Source organism: Heteronotia binoei, unplaced genomic scaffold (genome assembly GCF_032191835.1).
Source record: "Heteronotia binoei isolate CCM8104 ecotype False Entrance Well unplaced genomic scaffold, APGP_CSIRO_Hbin_v1 ptg000881l, whole genome shotgun sequence".
In the NCBI taxonomy this organism is placed as follows: Eukaryota; Metazoa; Chordata; class Lepidosauria; order Squamata; family Gekkonidae; genus Heteronotia; species Heteronotia binoei.
In genome coordinates this window covers 197,080-214,820 of record NW_026800117.1, presented here as the reverse complement: position 1 = coordinate 214,820, position 17,741 = coordinate 197,080, and the positions used below count along the sequence as shown (strand labels likewise).

At 55.9% G+C, this 17,741-nt stretch overlaps 1 protein-coding gene across 1 annotated transcript in view; it reads left to right on the top strand.

Moving 5' to 3' along the window:
* Positions 1-844: 844 nt before the first annotated feature.
* The window catches only part of DCHS1 (dachsous cadherin-related 1), a 54,989-nt gene continuing 38,092 nt past the window's right edge, over positions 845-17,741 (top strand). Inside the window, exon 1 of the mRNA XM_060263794.1 lies at positions 845-2,587. Coding sequence (XP_060119777.1) covers positions 845-2,587 — 1,743 coding nt within the window. The remainder of the gene's footprint in view (positions 2,588-17,741) is intronic.

Sequence of the window (17,741 nt, the reverse complement as noted above, 5' to 3'; positions counted from 1 at the left end):
TCAGCCAGGCGCCCGCCCGAGGGACGGAGACAACCTGAGCCTGGCCCGGGAGGGGGGGAGGGGCTTCCTTCCGTCGAGGACGCCTCCTTCCCGGCAGGTCAGAGCGGAGCCGCGGCCCCATGCCCTCCCTCCCTCCCGGTGCGCGCCCTCCAGTGGGAGCTTCTGCCCGCCTCCCCCCGCTCCGTTGCCGCCGGGGAGCTGTCGGGGGGGGGGGGGGCGGCAGAGGCAGGGGCAGCGGGAGCGAGCGAGGGGCGGGGCGGGGGGAGCCCAGAGCCCGAGCCGAGGAGAGCCGCGGCGGAGACAAAAGGCGGGGGGGGGGGCAGAAGGAGCGAGGCAGGCAGGCAGGCGAGGAAGCGGGCGGGGGGGGGGCGGGAGGCGGAGAAGGCAGCGGCGGAGACAAAGCCGGGCTGTGGCCAGCGCGCTCTCGCCCGCGCCCCCCCCCCCACCCCGCCGCCGTCCGCGGCCTCTCCTGGGCAGCAGAGCAGCGGCGCCCCCGCTGGGGTCTCTCTTCCCTCCGTGGTGGAGGAGGGGGGCGGGCAGGGCGGCTGGGGGGCATCTCCCTCCTCCCCGCGGCATTCCTTCCCAGCCCCTTGGGCACCAGGCCCCGGGGTGCTCCCTGCCAGCCCGCCCGCCAGACCCCCTCGCATCCCGCAGTCCCCGGCTCCGAGGGCGGGAGGGGGGAGCCTGGAGGGGGGGCACTCAGGGAGCGGGTCTGGGCAGCTTCTGGCCCTTTCTGTCTCTCTCTGCCCCCCTTCTTTCCTGCATTGCTGACCCCCAGCTTTCCCTGCGCTTTCCTTGCAGGGCTCAGGCAACTGCTGGGCAGAGGAGAGGCCCCGATCCGGGCATGGCCCCGCTTGCCCTGCTGCTGCTCTTCCTGCTGGGGGGCCTGGCACAGGGGGGGCAGCAGGCCTCAGCCACCGTGGGGACCCTCGACCTGCAGATCGACGAGGAGCAGCCGGCGGGGACCATCATCGGGGACATCAGCGCGGGCCTCCCGCCCGGCACCCACACCTACATGTATTTCATTTCCGCCCAGGAGGGCAGCGGTGTGACCACAGACCTCGAGATCGACGAGAACACAGGCATCATCAAGGCGGCTCGGGTCTTGGACCACGAGAGCCGGGACCACTACAGCTTCATCGCAGTCACCCCGGAAGGGGCCACCGTGGAGGTGCATGTGCAGGTCAATGACATCAACGACCACGCCCCCACCTTTCCCAAGCAGTGGGGGGCCCTCCAGATCCCCGAGCACACCCCTCTGGGGAGCCGCTTCCCCCTCGAGCCAGCCTTCGACGCAGACAGCGGCCTGCTGGGTACGCAGGGCTATGCCCTCAAGGGGGGGGACGTGGGCCAGGCCTTCTGGCTGGAGACCCGCCGTGGGCCAGACGGAGTCCTGCACCCAGAGCTGGTGGTGGCCAGCATGCTCGACCGGGAGACCCGCTCCGCCTACACGTTGCTCCTCGAGGCCTACGATGGCGGATCCCCCCCTCGGAGCTCCCAGATGACCCTGGCCGTGTCCCTCCAGGACACGAATGACAACGCCCCCGCCTTCAACCAGAGCCGCTACCACACGCTCATCCCGGAGAACCTGCAGCCGGGAAGCAGCATCATGCAGGTCTTTGCCGTGGACATGGACGAGGGGGACAACGGGGCCGTGGTGTACGAGATCAACCGTCGCCAAAGCGACCCGGAGCAGTACTTTGTCATCGATGCCTCGACGGGGGTCATCAAGCTCAACAAGGGCCTGGACTACGAGCTGCGGAAGGTGCATGAGCTGGTGGTGCAGGCCCGCGACAAGGCCCTGCACCCGGAGGTGTCCACGGCCTTCGTCACCATCCAAGTGCGAGACTACAATGACAACCAGCCCACCATGACCATCATCTTCCTCAGCGAGGACGGCTCCCCTCGCATCTCCGAGGGGGCCCAGCCTGGGCAGTTTGTGGCACGGATCTCCGTCTCAGACCCGGACTACGGCGAGTATGCCAATGTCAACGTTTCCTTGGAGGGGGGCGAAGGCAAGTTTGCCCTCACCACCAAAGACAACATCATCTACCTGATCTGTGTGGACCAGCTGCTGGACCGCGAGGAGCGGGACTCCTATGCGCTGCGGGTGACGGCCACGGATGCAGGGACGCCCCCGCTGCGCGCTGAGTCTGCCTTTGTGCTCCAAGTGATGGATGTCAATGACAACCCTCCCCTCTTCGATGCCCAGGAGTACGAGCAGACGGTCCCCGAGGTGGTCTATCCGGGCAGCTTTGTGTTCCAAGTGACGGCCCGGGACAAAGACCAGGGTCCCAACGGGGAGGTCTTCTACAGTATCCTGCACACGCCCCACACCCACTCCCACTGGTTTGCCATTGACCCTGCGACGGGCATTGTCACCACGGCCTCCCCCTTGGACTACGAGGTCAATCCCCAGCCCCAGCTCACCGTGCTGGCCACTGACCGGGGCAAGCCCGCCCTCTCCTCCACCGCCGTGGTCCACGTGGCCCTGCAAGACGTCAATGACAACGAGCCCCTCTTCGAGACCCCCTTCTACAACGTCTCCCTGAAGGAGGACGTGGCCCCCGGCACCTGCTTCCTCCAGGTGAGTGCTGCTGAGGGGTGTCGCACTCAGAAGGGCCTGATGGGGGGAGATTTGGTGGGGCGGTCTGCCCCGTCTCCCCCTGTCTTACTCTAGAGATCTCCTCACAACCTCTGCTCCTCTCTTGGCACACACCAGGTGGGTCTCTGGTCAGGGCAAACCCCTCTGTTGCTCATGACCCTGCATGCTTTGGGTGGTGTGTGGGAGACCTCTGGGGGGTTCACAGAGCCCTGGGGGAGGGCTGAGGGCTGTCATTTAGAGGATAGGGCAGAATTGTTTTCTCTGGCCCCGAAGGTGGAAATTAAATCAAAGAGTTTTTGACTAAACTTGAGGAAGAACTTCCTGACCCTTAGAGCAGTTCCTCAGTGGAACAGGCTTCCTCCTTGGGAGGTGGTGGGCTCGCCTTCCTCGGAGGTCTTTCCACAGAGGCTGGATGGCCATCTGACAGAAAGGCGGATCCTGTGAATTAGGCAGATCATGAGAAGGACGGCAGAAGGGGTTGCATCAGGGCCTAGTTCTTGTGGCCTTTCTTAGAGACCCAGGGAATGCTGATTTTCACTCTGGGGTCAGTCAGCAATTTTCCTCCAGGCCAATTTGGCCCCAGGGATCCTGGAGGGTTTGTTTGCTTTGCCATATTCTGGACATGGAACAGATGTCAGTTGGGTGGGTGTGGGAGAGTATTTGTGAGTTTCCTGCCTGGTGCACGGGGTTGGACTAGATGTCCAGCACCTTGATTCTATGAGGGTCTGGCCCCCCCTCGGAAGAAGGCAGCTTCAGAACCAACCGGGAGGGGCCGGTCACACAAGTGACTCCCCCGAAGGACAGAAGCTGTGTGGGGTGGTGGGATTACTCTGCTGGGGTTCCTTCTGCTGCTGGACTTGCAGCTTTTGTCACTGTCACCTCAGACGGTGCCCATGGGTTTCCTCCAGGTCAGGAGTGGTGAGAAGAGTAGCATGTTCCTGCACACAAAGGAGTGACACGGCTACACTCATGCAAGGGACTCATTTCAGGCGCCTTGGCGTCAGGGCCCAGGGCAAGAGGGGGGAGGGCTTTGGTGCTCCCTGAGTCTGGCTGGGGGCTGTGGCCAAGGCGACAGGAGAGAACTTGTGAGGGGGCTGGCTCATGATGCGTCCTGCATGGATCTCGTGGCTTGCACCTGGGGAGTGTTTGGTCCAAAGCAAGAGAAATATTTCTGGAGGTGTTGTCTGGTCCTTTGGTGGTGGCGGCCACAAGTATAGCCACCTTCAAGAAGGGTTTAGATAAATATATGGAGCACAGGTCCATCAGTGGCCAATTTGGCCCCAGGGATCTTGGTCCATCAGTGGCTATTAGCCACAGTGTATGTGTGTATATAAATTTTTTTATATACAAAAAAATATATAAAATTTATATATAAAATATATATAAAATTTAATATATAAAATTTTATATATAAAAAAATATATAAAATTTTTTGCCACTGTGTGACACAGAGTGTTGGACTTGATGGGCCGTTGGCCTCATCCAACATTGCTTCTCTTATGTTCTTATGTTCTTATGTTTGTGCCACTGTTGATAGCTTGACCCTCCCTTTACTTCCTGTGCCTTTCCCTTGCTGGTCAGGGCATGTGGGAGTGCCTCTTTCCATTCTTTGCCTCCTTACCTTTATGTCATCAGCGCCTGCCCCTTGCTCCAGGCGCTTCCTGACCCCTGACCTTGAAAGCACCTTTTCTGGCCAGCAGCCAGCAGGGGGGGCTTCCTTGCATGGTTGTCATCCCTCTGACAAAAAGGGACTTTCTGGTGAAGGAAACCCCCCCTGGTGAATGCCCCCCCCCCCTCTGCAACAGCTGCACCCCAGCACTGTCCCCCTTAGATGTGGCCGTGGCTCTGTCTTCATAGATGCCTCTTCTTTTAAAGAGGGGGGGACACATTAGACCACAGGAGGGGGGCACAAAGGCCCTTTAAAAAGGAATTTCCAAAGAGGCATTTTCAAATGAACTGTCTTGAGCTGCTCTGGCTTCTGTTTTGCAGAGCCCAGGACAGTGGAGGGCAGTGGCCAATACAGAAGCCACATTCTGTTCTTTTGGATTTAGCTGTTCCTCCCCTGCTCTTCTCCTTGGGGGGGGGGGGGGGCAAAGCAGCTGGCAGCATCCTCCTTCCTCTTCCATTCTCCTCTTGACAACAGCCCTGTGAAGTGGCCTTGTTTGAGAGGGCCCAGGCACGCACATGCGGGGTGGGGGCAGCCTTTGCAGAGTTCCCAACATGAAGATCCACACATGAGTGCATTGGCAGGGTGGGGGGGACTGTATTGGCATTGCCATGCCTCGTGCCCTTCTGGCCCTGCCTTCCTCTTTAGAGCATTGGGGGGGGGGGGGGATGGAGGACATGTTGTTCCTGGATGAATCCTTTTGGGGTTTTTTAAAAACCCTTGTGATGGTGTGTGTGTGTGTGTGGGGGGGGTGAGCAGAGACTTGTTGGGGGAAGTGCTGTTGTGGTTTGGGCCCCTCAGAAGGTGCTTTCTCCCCAGCACAGGAACTGTCTTCTTCAGGCACGACGGACGGCTGGGTTCCCTCGGAGCGCAGCCAGAAACCGATTTTGGGAAGGTTCTCAGACTCCGCGAGCTCTTCCCTTTGTCCTCCTCCCCATCCCCATTTTCTCAGCTGTCCCATAATTCTCTCCCCTTCCCCCTCCTTCCCTGAAACGTTTCTCCTCTTCGTGTCCAAACCCACAGCTTGCTCCCCTGGCTCCCTTCCCGCCTGGCTCTGTGCCTCTCCTCTCCTCTCCTCTCTTCTCCTCTCCTTCCCTCCCCGGCCCATCTTCCTTCCCTTGCAGACAGTCTGCATTGAGAGTCCCAGCAGCAGCTGTGTCCTGCAGCCTGTGCTCAGCATCAGGCAGGAGCTGTGAGCCGTGCAAAGGAGTGACTAGTAGAGCCTCTGGGCCCGTGCAGAGTGCCTTGTCTCAGTGCTCAGTGGCATAATCATTCAGCCCTGCCCGGATCCCTGTGGGTCTTCCTGCCCTTCTCCTCTTTCTCCACGGCCAGTCCCACAGAGATGGCCTGCCTGGTCAGTCTGTGGCCCTCCTCAGTGGCTCTCTTGTCCCTTGGCCAAAATCCAGCTGAAGGGAAATTCTGGCGAAGGAGCCACCCACCATGGTGGGGTCACGTTGTCAGACCCGGGTTCAAATCCCCTCCCTGCTGTGGGCCTGACTTATCTCACAAGGTTGTTGTGAGCGTGAAGTGGAGGGGGGGGGGAAGGTGTAAACTGCTTTGGGACTCCACGGGGAAGAAAAGTCTCCACTGGGTAGAAATGGAGCCAAGGAGAGGTGAGTTCCAGACGAATTTATGTGGAGGTCTTGGGAAGAGGCCAGGCGGTCGTCACATGGAAGGGGGGGCATTGTTTGTTCTTAACAGTTTATCTTTATTCTTTTAAGTAGTTGTACCCAGCTTTTCACTCCGGTGGGGACTCAAACTCGCTTCTCACTTTGTTCTCCCCTCCTGTGTTTTATCCTCAGAAGAGCCTCCAAGTCAGGCAAGTTAGGCTGAAGGGGAGAGGGAGAGAATTGGCTAGGCTCACCACCAATGAGCTTCCATGGCATGGATTTGAATCCAGGCCTCCCTGGTCTTAGCCCCGCCCTCTGATCTCTGAGGGTGTTTCCACACAGCTGGTTTGTTCTGCCTGGATTTGCTTTCAGCAGCGTCTTGGGTTGCATGTTGGGGAAGCCGCTGTGTGAATGCTCTGTGCATTTGCATTTGCAGCAGCAACGAAAGCCACACAGGGAACTAAACACCACGGGCCAGAAGCGGCTTTGGAGCGGTATGGTTTACAACGAGGTTATTCGTGTTTAATCTTTCATGTTTGGCTTTGAGGCTACTCAAAAGCCTCTTGTGTGTTCTCTGCCCAGACTTGTGCTTGCAGTGACAGCAAAGAGCCTCAGAACATGTGCAGAGTGCCTTGCCTCAGTGCTCAGCCCCTGTGAAACATCAGATCTCCCCTCTCCTTTGCCTTTGCCGTGGGGAAGTGGTGGGTTTGCAGCTCTAGGGTGCCCAAGAGGACGACAGCTGGGGGTCCTTGGTCTGGAAGGCAGAGAGTGAAGCTGAGCTTAAAAAGGTGGGATCTTCAGCAAAAGCCTGAAGGAAGATCAACACTTGACTTCCAGGCTGAGGGGCCACCACTAGAAGTCTTGCCTGCGGCCACCAGCTAGGGGCACAGAGCTTGTGCGGGGGGGATGGGAGGAGGCAGTCCCTCTGGGGTCTTTGCCCCAAGCCGTTTAAGGCCTGCAAAGTGAAAACCTGCCCTTTGGATTGGGCCTGGACACGGGTGGGCAGCCACTGTACAGTGTGCAGCACGGGGGCAATGTGATCCCAGCTCTGACAACAGCCTGGCCACAGCGCTTTGAACCAGCTGGGCAGTTGTCAAGGCAGCCCTCAGAGAGAGAGAGGGTGACAGTCGCCTAACCTGAATGTGCTCAGAGTGTGGATTACCACGGCCAGGTCCCGTGGCCATTTCTGTGTGCTGCGGCAGCACATTCTGTCATTAGGAGAGCAGTCCTCAGCAGCTCTGCTCCCACGAAAGCGTTCTTACCACAGCAACCTCGATTACTCCATTTACTAACATTTCCCTTTGTCTGTCTTTACTGGATCTGAAGAACAAGACCGTAGTTTTATACCCAGCCCTTCTGTCTGAATCAGAGTCTCAGAGCAGCTCACAATCTCCTTTACCTACTGCCCTGACAAAAGACACCCTGTGAGGTGGGTGGGGCTGAGAGAGCTATGACAGAAGCTGCCCTTTCAAGGACAGCTCTGCGAGAGCTAGGACTGACCCCAGGCCATTCCAGCAGGTGCAAGTGGAGGAGTGGGGAATCAAACCTGGTTCTCCTAGATAAGAATCCACACACTTAACCATGACACCAAACTGGACTTCCTGCCCATCAGCTTCCCTGGATGCTCCGGAGTTCTAGTATGAGGAGAGACAGAGAGAAAGCCCTTTCAGCCTGCTTTCCTTCACACAGTGCATAGCTTTATAGACCTCTGCTGGATCAGACCAGTCCACCTGGTTTGCAAATGTAGTGATCAAGAACTTTGCACGCAGCCTTGAGCTTTCCAAACCCCCCCCCCCCATAGATCTACCTATTTGTTGGTAGCCTGTTTTTCTTCCTGAGGCTCAAAGCAGAATACAGGGTTTAAAAGAGTGCCCCAGAGGCCAAGTGAGACATGCCCTAAGAATGGATTGTAACATTAGAAAACAATGCAAGAAAAAATATACAAAGCATGACATACATACGAAATAAAAAGCCCACTGCATGTCCAGGAATGGGAAAACAACGCAGTTGCACATCAGCAGCAGCAGCAGTGTCGTAAGCGAGAGCCTTTGTCTCCTGCTAAACAATTCCAGCTCCCCACAGCTCAATTCCCTTCCGAACATTCCTGTTCTGCACATGCCGTAGGATGATGGGAGGGGGGTGGGGGGCTCCTCAGGCAGGCCGTTCCAGAAGGTGGGTGCTGCCAGGTGAACCGGCAGCTGCCAGTTTTGCCCACTGGCAGGGTGGCACCTTCAGAGGGCTGCCGTAGCGAGTCAGTTGGGTCTGTGGGTTGAAGCCATGCTGGGATTTGCTTGCTCAGTGCACAGGACGGTTGCCAGCTATGGGATGGGGAAGAGTGGGGGACTGGGGGTGGAGCCTGTGGAGGGTTGGGGGAGGAGGGGAGGGGCGTCAGCGGGGCACGATGCCCCAGAGTTCTCCCTCCAGTCGTTTTCTCCAGGGGACCTGCTCTCTGCAGTGGAGGCTTGTCTGAAGCTAGCCCTGGCTGGAGGGCCAAGATTACCTGGAAGCCGTTCCCATCTGGCAGGAGCCTCCAGCCCCTGGCATCATCTTGTGTTTGCTGTCTTGCTGCCTTTTCTGGAAGGGCCCCCTCTCCTTCTGCCTATGCCTGCCTTCTGGTCTCCCTCTCCCCCCCCCCCCAACCCCCATGGCCACCCTCCCTCATGTCCCCACAGTCTCTTCCCCCCCTCATTTCATCCATCTGACACAGACTGGCAGCCTCTGAGCAGGGGAGCTGGTGCAGTAGCTGTTGCTGCACTGTTGGGCTCTGAGTCAGGCGAGCCTGGACCAAAGCTCTTCTCATCCATGAAGCTCCCATGGAGAATGTGGTTTGATCACTGTCAGTCTGCCTCACCGCAGAACACAAGAACCTAAGAGCCCTTCTGCCCCAGACCAGTGAAGGTCTATCTCCTTCAGCATCCTAAGAGAAGCCATGTTGGCTCAGGCCAGTAGCCCATCCAGGCCAACACTCTGTGTCACACAGTGGCCAAAACCCAGGGGCCATCAGGAGGTCCACCAGTGGGACCAAATGCTAGAAGCCTTCCCATTGGTGCTCCCCCAGGCACCAAGAATACAGAGCATCACTGCCCCAGACAGAGAGTCTTCCATCTATACCAGGGGTCCTCAACCTTTTTAAATAGGGGGCCAGTTCACTGTCCCTCAGACTGTTGGAGGGCCGGACTGCCGTTACTGTACAAGGCCGCGGGCCGTCAGTTCTCCGTCTTCTGCATCTCTCTCCCTTCCCCACACCACACACCCTGGCCTGGGAACTCACCTCACCTCGGTATCACCTCACACTCTGTCTCCGCCGCCTCAGCCCAGTGCCGGAAGTGTGCGTTGCTAACGCAAGTTTAGGTCGAACGTCACTTCCGGTCTGATTTTTCCATAACCCGGCGGGCCGCATAAACGTCCTCAGCGGGCCGCATCTGGCCCGCGGGCCGTAGGTTGAGGACCCCTGATCTATACCTTGTGGCTAATAGCTACCTCTTCTCCATGGGATTATCCAATCTCTTCTTGAAGCTGTCCACGCTTGTAGCTGCCACCACTTCCTATGGCAATGAATTCCACATGTTAATTCTTCTTTGGGTGAAGAAGTATTTCTTTTTATCTGTTATAAATCTACTGCTCATTAAATTCATTGAATGTCCACAAGTTCTTCTATTGTGAGAAAAATACTTAAAACCATGGAATCACAGAGTTGGAAAGGTCCATAGAGGCCATCTAGTCCAACCCCCTGCACAATAAAGGATCAGCCTAGAGTATCCCAGAAAAGTGTTTCTCCCGCCCTGCTTGAAGACTGCCAGTGAGGGGGGGGGGGTGCTCACCCCCTCCCTCAGTAGTTGATTCCACTGTTGAACCAACTCTGGCTGTAAAAAGGTTTTCCTAATATCCATCTGGTACCTTCGTGCCCTTAATTTAGACCCATTCTCATGAGTCCTATGCCACCCACAGGAACAGCTCCCTGCCCTCCTCTAAGGGACAGCCCTTCAAAGACTTCAAGAGAGCCATTCTGCCCCCCCCCTCCACCTCCTCTTCTCCAGACTGAAAGTCCCTCTGCCTCCCCCCCCCCCCTGGGACTTCTTGGTCTCCAAGCCCCTGATTCTCCTCCTCGCTCTCCTCTGCACCTGCTCCATTCTGCCCACCTCCTTCTTGAAGGGAGGCCTCCAGAACTGCACACAGGACTCCAGGGGCAGCCTGACCAATGCAGTGTGTAGTGGGACCAGGACGTCTTGTGATCTGGATGTTCTGCCTCTCTGGATAACACCCCAAGATGGCATTAGCCCTTTTTGTCGCTGCATCACACTGGCTGCTTATATCTAATTCATGGGCCACCTGTACCCCAAGATCTTGTTCCCACACACCAGGAACAATAAAGCTATGCATAGTGTGGAGGAAAGTAGACGGAAAGAAATTTATCTCCTCTCCCAGTTCGAGAACTGAGGAATACTTCTTTTTCTACCATCTCTATTCCATGCATAATTTTGTAAACCTCTATCGTGTCACCCCTCAGTCATACCCAGGGAAGCTAATGCGTGATGGGAAGTCATCACTGTCAGAAAAAGATATTACAGCAATGAGGAAAGTGCAGAAAAGAGCAAAGTTATTGTATTGTGAGGAAGGAAGAAAAGTACCATATGGAGAGAAGCACAGGCAGGCACAATAAGTAGGTTAGCAGCAGATTTTGACATCAAATTATTTATTATAATAATAAGAATACTGAACTTTTAAATAATGTATTATCATCGAACAAGTTATCACACATTAACTGTTGACAGAATTATGTCTAAACAATAAACATATTGAAAATATATTGTCTGTTTATGGCATATATACCACCTTATAGCATATATACCACCTAATATTGTAGATTCTTTTATAAAAATTTTCATGCTAAGCTTTTTGAGTAAAACCTTGGTCGTTAATTTTTTGTAATCATTCCAAAAAGGAGGGGGGAAGTAAAAACAGCAGATTTCTTCCATGTTGTCCAACATTTCCAGCCTTTTACCCATGCTATAGACTTTTTCATGCTATATATTGGGAGATGGTATCATCTTGTTTTAATAAGCATTTTACCATTTCAAAAGGGAAAATATTGCAGATGATGTTCCCCCCAGTGTCCCCCCCCCAATCTCCCAGTTTTCTGTTAGATAAAATGGGGGGGGGCATCAGACTTGAATGAGAAAACCCTTAAGAACCATTTCCTTGATTCCAAAAGAGTAAAATATGTCACAAGAGTTTCTTGTTCCAGTACTCATGGAGGAAAAGTCCTCAGAAAAAAAAGATAAGAATTTGTGGTTTGTTTCTCTGAACTTTCCCTGTTTTTCTTCTGGATCTTCTTCTAGACATCTCTCCTCTTGCACCAGTATTGAGATGTTTTCTGCCTCTGAATATGGCGCCATGTCCAGCAACCATGGATGGATCTGTCCTCCATGAATCTGATTGCCTCTTGAAGTCCTTTATGCTCATGGCCATCTCAAGGTTCTCGGGCAGTGATTTCCACAATTGAATTATTCATAGAGTAAATAATTTGCCCATCAATTTCATTGGAGGCCCCCAAATTCTAGGATTATGGGAAAGAAAGAAAAATGCATTTTCTCTACCCTGTGTATAATTTCATAGATCTTTATCATGCGACCCCTAGGTCATTTTTTTCTAACCCGAAACACCCTGGATTTTCTAGCCTTTCCTCATAAGAAATGTGTTCCAGTCCCCTGATCATCTTTGCTGCCCTCCTGTGTCCTTTCCCCAGGTCTGTAATACCCTCTATGAGATGCGGCAACCAGGACTCCACATAATATTCCAATTTAAGCCATGTCATAGATCTGTATGGCGGCTTTCTAGCATTGCCTGTTTTGTGTTCAGTTCCTAGCATGGAGTTTGCCTTTGTCATCTGTCACACGGGGTGGGGGGTGTGGAGAGCACTTTCTTCAATCTCTCTGGTTCAACCACAAGACCTCCTTCAAACTCAGCCTCAATCTGTCCAGCCACATCAACACATCTTTAAAGTTGGGAGGGGGGATTCCTTCCAGTGTGCATCCCCCCCCCCCACTTAATCTGCCCTCTGCCCCGTTGGAAGACCTCCTCCTGTAACTCTTCAGACTTGTAAAGTCCTAAATGATTATTTTATCATCTGCAAACTTGGTCACAATGCGGCTGACTCTGACTTCCAGATCCTTGATTCACAAATCCACTGGTCCTGGGTCCCTCGGATGGACTCCGCTCTTTGCTTCTCTCCGATAGGAGAACTGTGCATTTCTTTCAAATCTGCGCTTCCTTCTGTCACTGAAGCAATCTGAATCCATCCTGTGTCCACTGACGGCTCAGCTCTTTCTTTGGGCAGCTGCCTTGTCAAAAGTCTTGTGGGAGTCCAAGCATATGATCCTGTCTCCCTCCCTTCCGGCCGGCCATGATCCACCAGCTTCTTGCTCAGCTGCTCCTAGAACTCCCAGAGGCTGGGGGGATGGAGACCGCAGGGGGCGGCCAGAAGCCTGCAGAGCTCCAGGGCTGTGCTGCAGTAGGAAAGGCAGAGAAATGGCTCCACCGGCCTCTTGCCCTCCTGGTGCCAGAGAAGGAGGGATTCCTCTGTGCAGGCAGCCCCCCCCCCCCACACACCCTAGCCGTGGGGCTTCTCCAGTCAGGTGTTGGTCTTGGTGAGCAGGAAGGCCTGGGCCAGCTCTTCCTCTGCCTGAGCCCCGCATGGCCAGTGCTGGGGGCGGGGCAGACCTTTGGTCTGAGTGGGCAGAAGGCTGCTTGGGGGAAGCTCCTGAGGCTTAGTCCTGGGCCCCCAAAAAGGCTCCGAGCCCCCCCCCCCGCCGCTGCCCCTTTTAGAGGGAAGCCGGATCATCTGCAGCCCCCCCCCCCCGTCCCCGTTGTGTGGGCATTGCAAGCACACCGCCGAAGGGCCCTGCCTTCGGTCCCCAGAGGAGTTCTGCACCTTGGCCCGGGCATCTCTGCGGTGCCACCAGCCCGCTCCCTCAGGGCTCGTAATCTGGCCGTTGGGAACGACCCTGGCTGGCAAGGGGGGGAGGCCAGAGGGGGCAGGGTCCGGCTCTCCTCCCAGGCCCGTCCCGTGAGAGCGCGTCCCCCCCCCCCGCCCTTCCTTCGCGCCTCCCGGGAGCTCCCCGCAGCAGCAGCCGCCGCCGCCGCCGCCCGCGGTGCACGCGATGCCCGTCGGCTGTGAGCCCCCCGCGGGGCCTGGCTCTCGTGGCCCGGCCGCCGCCCCCCGCCCTGTCTGGCTGCCCTTCCTGGGCCGCGGCGCCGCTGCTGCTGCTGCTGTTGGGCGGGCGGTGGGGCGCGTGGGAGGAGGGCTGACCACAGTGGCGCCAGCCAGCCAGCGCGCCTCGCCTCCCTCCCCGGGCCTGCCCCGGCCCGCCCGCCCGCCCGCCCTCCACATCTGCAGCCCAGGCTCTGCTGCTGCCCTGCAGCCTCCCGCCCGGGGCCCGCCAGCTGGGCAGGGCAGCATCGGCAGAAGGAGCCGCCGCCGCCCCCGCCGGGCTGGCAAAACGCTCTCCTCCTCCAGTTTCCAGTCCGGCCCCCCCTGGCCCTCCTGCTGCGCGGGGGGGGGGGATGGCTGGTGGAGGGGCGGCGACCTCTGCTCCGCTGGGCCAGCCTAGGGTGCCAGCAGCCTCCCCCGGAATTCCAGCTCATCTCCGGGCCCCACAGATCAATTCCCTCGGGAGCGGGGGTGTGTGTGTGCTGTGTAGGCTTGTGCCCCCCAGCCCCCACCCCCACCTCTCCAGGAGCCAGAGCAGCCCCCCTGCTGCCCCCACCCCCCCACTGGCAGCGCTGCTCATCCCAGGCCCTGGACCTGCCAGCCTCGCTTCCCGGGGGGGGGGGGATCCAAGGAGAGTCCCAGCAGGCACCGCCCCCCCCCCCGCCTGGGCGAGGACTGTGGCCCTGGCGTCCAGTCTCAAGGGGCGGGGGGGGGGCAGCGTCACGGGATGAGAGCAGCGCAGCCTCGGGCAGGGGGCTCAGGGGTGGGCCAAGGCAGGTGGGCAGTTCCGCGTCCCCCGCCTTCTTTCCCAACCGCCCGCTAAGGAGGAGACGGGCCTGCCTCCCCCCCCCTCCCATCCCAGCGGATCTCTCGGATGATGTCAGTTCCCCAGAGAATGGCTGTCATCGCTGCTTGAAAACCTGCCCAAAGGTCAATGCGAATTTCGCACTCCGTTTCCCCAGCCAATCTTGCCCATCCTTCGTGATGACACAAAACAAGCCAGTTGGAACACGCATAACTGTCCAAAGCAGATGATTCAGAAGGGCCTGAGGCTCTCAGGGGTGCAGCGAAGTGGGGGGTGGGAGGAACCCATGTGGATGTTGCTGGTCCCACACAGACTGGCATCATTTCCCCCACCTCAATGCCTGGGACAGCCATTTCCCATCCCGGCCACTGGATGGCTTTGCAGAGGTTTCCTGGGTTTTTAAACGGGAGATTAGCATATCATTATAGCATCATAGCACTCTGTCAGGGTTTCTTCTCTGGCATATTCCTCTCCATTCCTTCTCTCTCTCTCTTTAAAAAAAGTAAGTCTCTAGTCTCATGCCTTGGGAGAGATGCCGGTTCCCCACCCCATATCTGTGCATAGGTGGCTTTGCAAGGAGGTTAGCCAGATTCGTGGAGGCCCCTCAGATCCTGCCACCATGGTGAGGGAAGGCAGCCTCCATGGTCAGAGGCAAGAGACCCCTGAATCCCAGCGCTGGGGGGGAAGCTGGGGGGAAGGCCCTGCTGGTCCATCGTCTGCCTGGGAACTAGCTGCCCACCAGTGAGGGCGGAGGGGGGGACACAAGAGGCTGGACTAGATGGACCCTCACTGGTCTGATGCAGGAAGGCCCTTGTGTTCGCCGCAAAGAAAGGGACTAGATGCTTACGTTAAGAAAAGAAAAGAAAACTGGGAACTCAGAGAACCTGGTTCACATATTATTATAACATTACAATGCTATAAAGACACACCATTCGTGATAAGAAGAAAAAGCGCCCTGTTGGCGTGGGGGAATTGGGGGGGGGGCTGCTGCTGGGGAGTGGGGCAGGGAAGTGGCATCCAAACCTGCCAGGAGGAGGAGGAGGAGTTGGTTTATACCCTGCCCTTCACTCCCCAAAGGAGTCTCAGAGCAGCTTGCAGCCTCCTTCCCTTCCTCTCCTCACAACAGGCAGGTGGGTGGGGCTGAGAGAGCTCTGAGAGAACAGGGACTGGCCCAAGGTCACCCAGCTGGAGGGGGGAATCAAACCCAGTTCTCCACATTAGAGTCTGTGCTCCTAGCCACGACACCGCTCAGGCTTGCTTTGAACATATATGAACATATGAAGCTGCCTTCTACTGAATCAGACCCTTGGTCCATCAAAGTCAGTATTGTCTTCTCAGACTGGCAGTGGCTCTCCAGGGGCTCAAGCTGAGGTTTTTCACACCTATTTGCCTGGACCCTTTTTTGGAGATGCTGGGGATTGAACCTGGGACCTTCTGCTTCCCAAGCAGATGCTCTGCCACTGAGCCACCGTCCACTTGTGGAAGCCCCTTTGCCACTGTGCTGTTTCAGCAGCCCTGGGGAAATCACTCAGACATGTCCCCTGCCTTGAGGAAAACATCTATGCAGTTTTCCAAGTAACTCCAGCCTTGCTTAAGTATTCTCCATTACGGGCATCAACTGGGTGGCCTGGGGGACGTCCAGCCCTTGGAAGGCAGGTATCCAGGAGCTGCTGACCGTCCCCTGCGTCCTTCTCCTGGCTGATACTGCTGCTGTGTGGAAAAGCCCCTCTAAGGTTTTAGTGGAGACTATGGTATAGATAGGGCTTCTGAAGTGTTTGTAACATTTTATGGACTAGAGGGTTTTGAGCAGAGGCTAGATGGCCATCTGACAGTGATGGAGATCCTGTGAATTTGGGGGGAGATGTTTGTGTGTTCCTGCATTGTGCAGGGGGTTGGACTAGATGACCCTGGAGGTCCCTTCCAACTCTATGATTCTATATGATTTTGACTCTATGATTCTATGCTTTTAGAATGACCTGCATTTGGTGTTGTTCAGTCATCTGAAGGTTCATGTGACAAAGGTTATGAGTTATCCTGATCACCTAGACTAGGCTTTGTATATTGTTTTTTTATTATAATTTGGTTTTTAAACCACCTACGTGGTTGCAAGATACACTACTCTTGGACAGGCATCTCAGTCTCAGGGCAAGGCAATCTATGCCACAGCACCCCGGGAATCAGATAGTAGGACATAGAGCAGTGTCTCTGTTGCCCCTTGCAGGGAGCTGGTCCTTTAAGCCCAACGCAAAGCTCCCAGCCTTTCCTCCAGGAGAGCCAGGTTGCTGTAGTGGTGAAGTGCGCGGATTCTTATCTGGGGGAACCGGCCTTGATTCCCCACTCCTCCACTTGCAGCTGCTGGAATGGCCTTGGGTCAGCCAGAGCTCTGGCAGAGGTTGTCCTTGAAAGGGTAGCTTTTGTCAGAGATCTCTCAGCCCCACCCACCTCACATTCTAAGATTGTGAGCCGCTATGAGACTCTTTGGAGTGGAGGGCGGGATATAAATCCAATATCTTCATCTACCTCACAGGGTGTCTGTTGTAGGGGAGGAAGGGAAAGGAGATTGTGAGCTGCTCTGAGTCTCTTCGGAGTGGAGGGCGGGATATAAATCTAATATCTTCATCTACCTCACAGGGTGTCTGTTGTGGGAGGGGAGGGAAAGGAGATTGTGAGCCGCTCTGAGACTCTTCGGAGTGGAGGGCGGGATATAAATCCAATATCTTCATCTACCTCACAGAGTGTCTGTTGGGGGGGAGGAAGGTAAAGGAGATTGGGAGCTGCTCTGAGACTATTCGGAGTGGAGGGCGGGATATAAATCCAATATTTTCATCTACCTCACAGAGTGTCTGTTGTGGGGGAGGAAGGTAAAGGAGATTGGGAGCCGCTCTGAGACTATTCGGAGTGGAGGGTGGGATATAAATCCAATATCTTCATCTACCTCACAGGGTGTCTGTTGTGGGGGGGAAAGTAAAGGAGATTGAGAGCCGCTCTGAGACTCTTCAGAGTGGAGGGTGGGATATAAATCCAATATCTTTATCTACCTCACAGGGTGTCTGTTGTGGATGGAGGAAGGGAAAGGAGATTGTGAGCCGCTCTGAGACTCTTTGGAGTGGAGGGCGGGATATAAATCCAGTATCTCCATCTACCTCACAGGGTGTCTGTTGTGGGAGAGGAAGGGAAAGGAGATTGTTAGCCGCTCTGAGACTCTTCGGAGTGGAGGGCGGGATATAAATCCAATATCTTCATCTACCTCACAGGGTGTCTGTTGTAGAGGAGGAAGAGAAAGGAGATTGTGAGCCGCTCTGAGACTCTTCGGAGTGGAGGGCAGGATATAAATCCAATATCTTCATCTACCTCACAGGGTGTCTGTTGTGGGGGAGGAAGGGAAAGGAGATTGTGAGCCGCTCTGAGACTCTTCGGAGTGGAGGGCGGGATATATATCCAATATCTTCATCTACCTCACAGGGTGTCTGTTGTGGATGGAGGAAGGGAAAGGAGATTGTGAGCCGCTCTGAGACTCTTCGGAGTGGAGGGCGGGATATAAATCCAGTATCTCCATCTACCTCACAGGGTGTCTGTTGTGGGAGAGGAAGGGAAAGGAGATTGTTAGCCGCTCTGGGACTCTTTGGAGTGGAGGGCGGGATATAAATCCAATATCTTCATCTACCTCACAGGGTGTCTGTTGTAGGGGAGGAAGGGAAAGGAGATTGTGAGCCGCTCTGAGACTCTTCGGAGTGGAGGGCAGGATATAAATCCAATATCTTCATCTACCTCACAGGGTGTCTGTTGTGGGGGAGGAAGGGAAAGGAGATTGTGAGCTGCTCTGAGACTCTTTGGAGTGGAGGGCG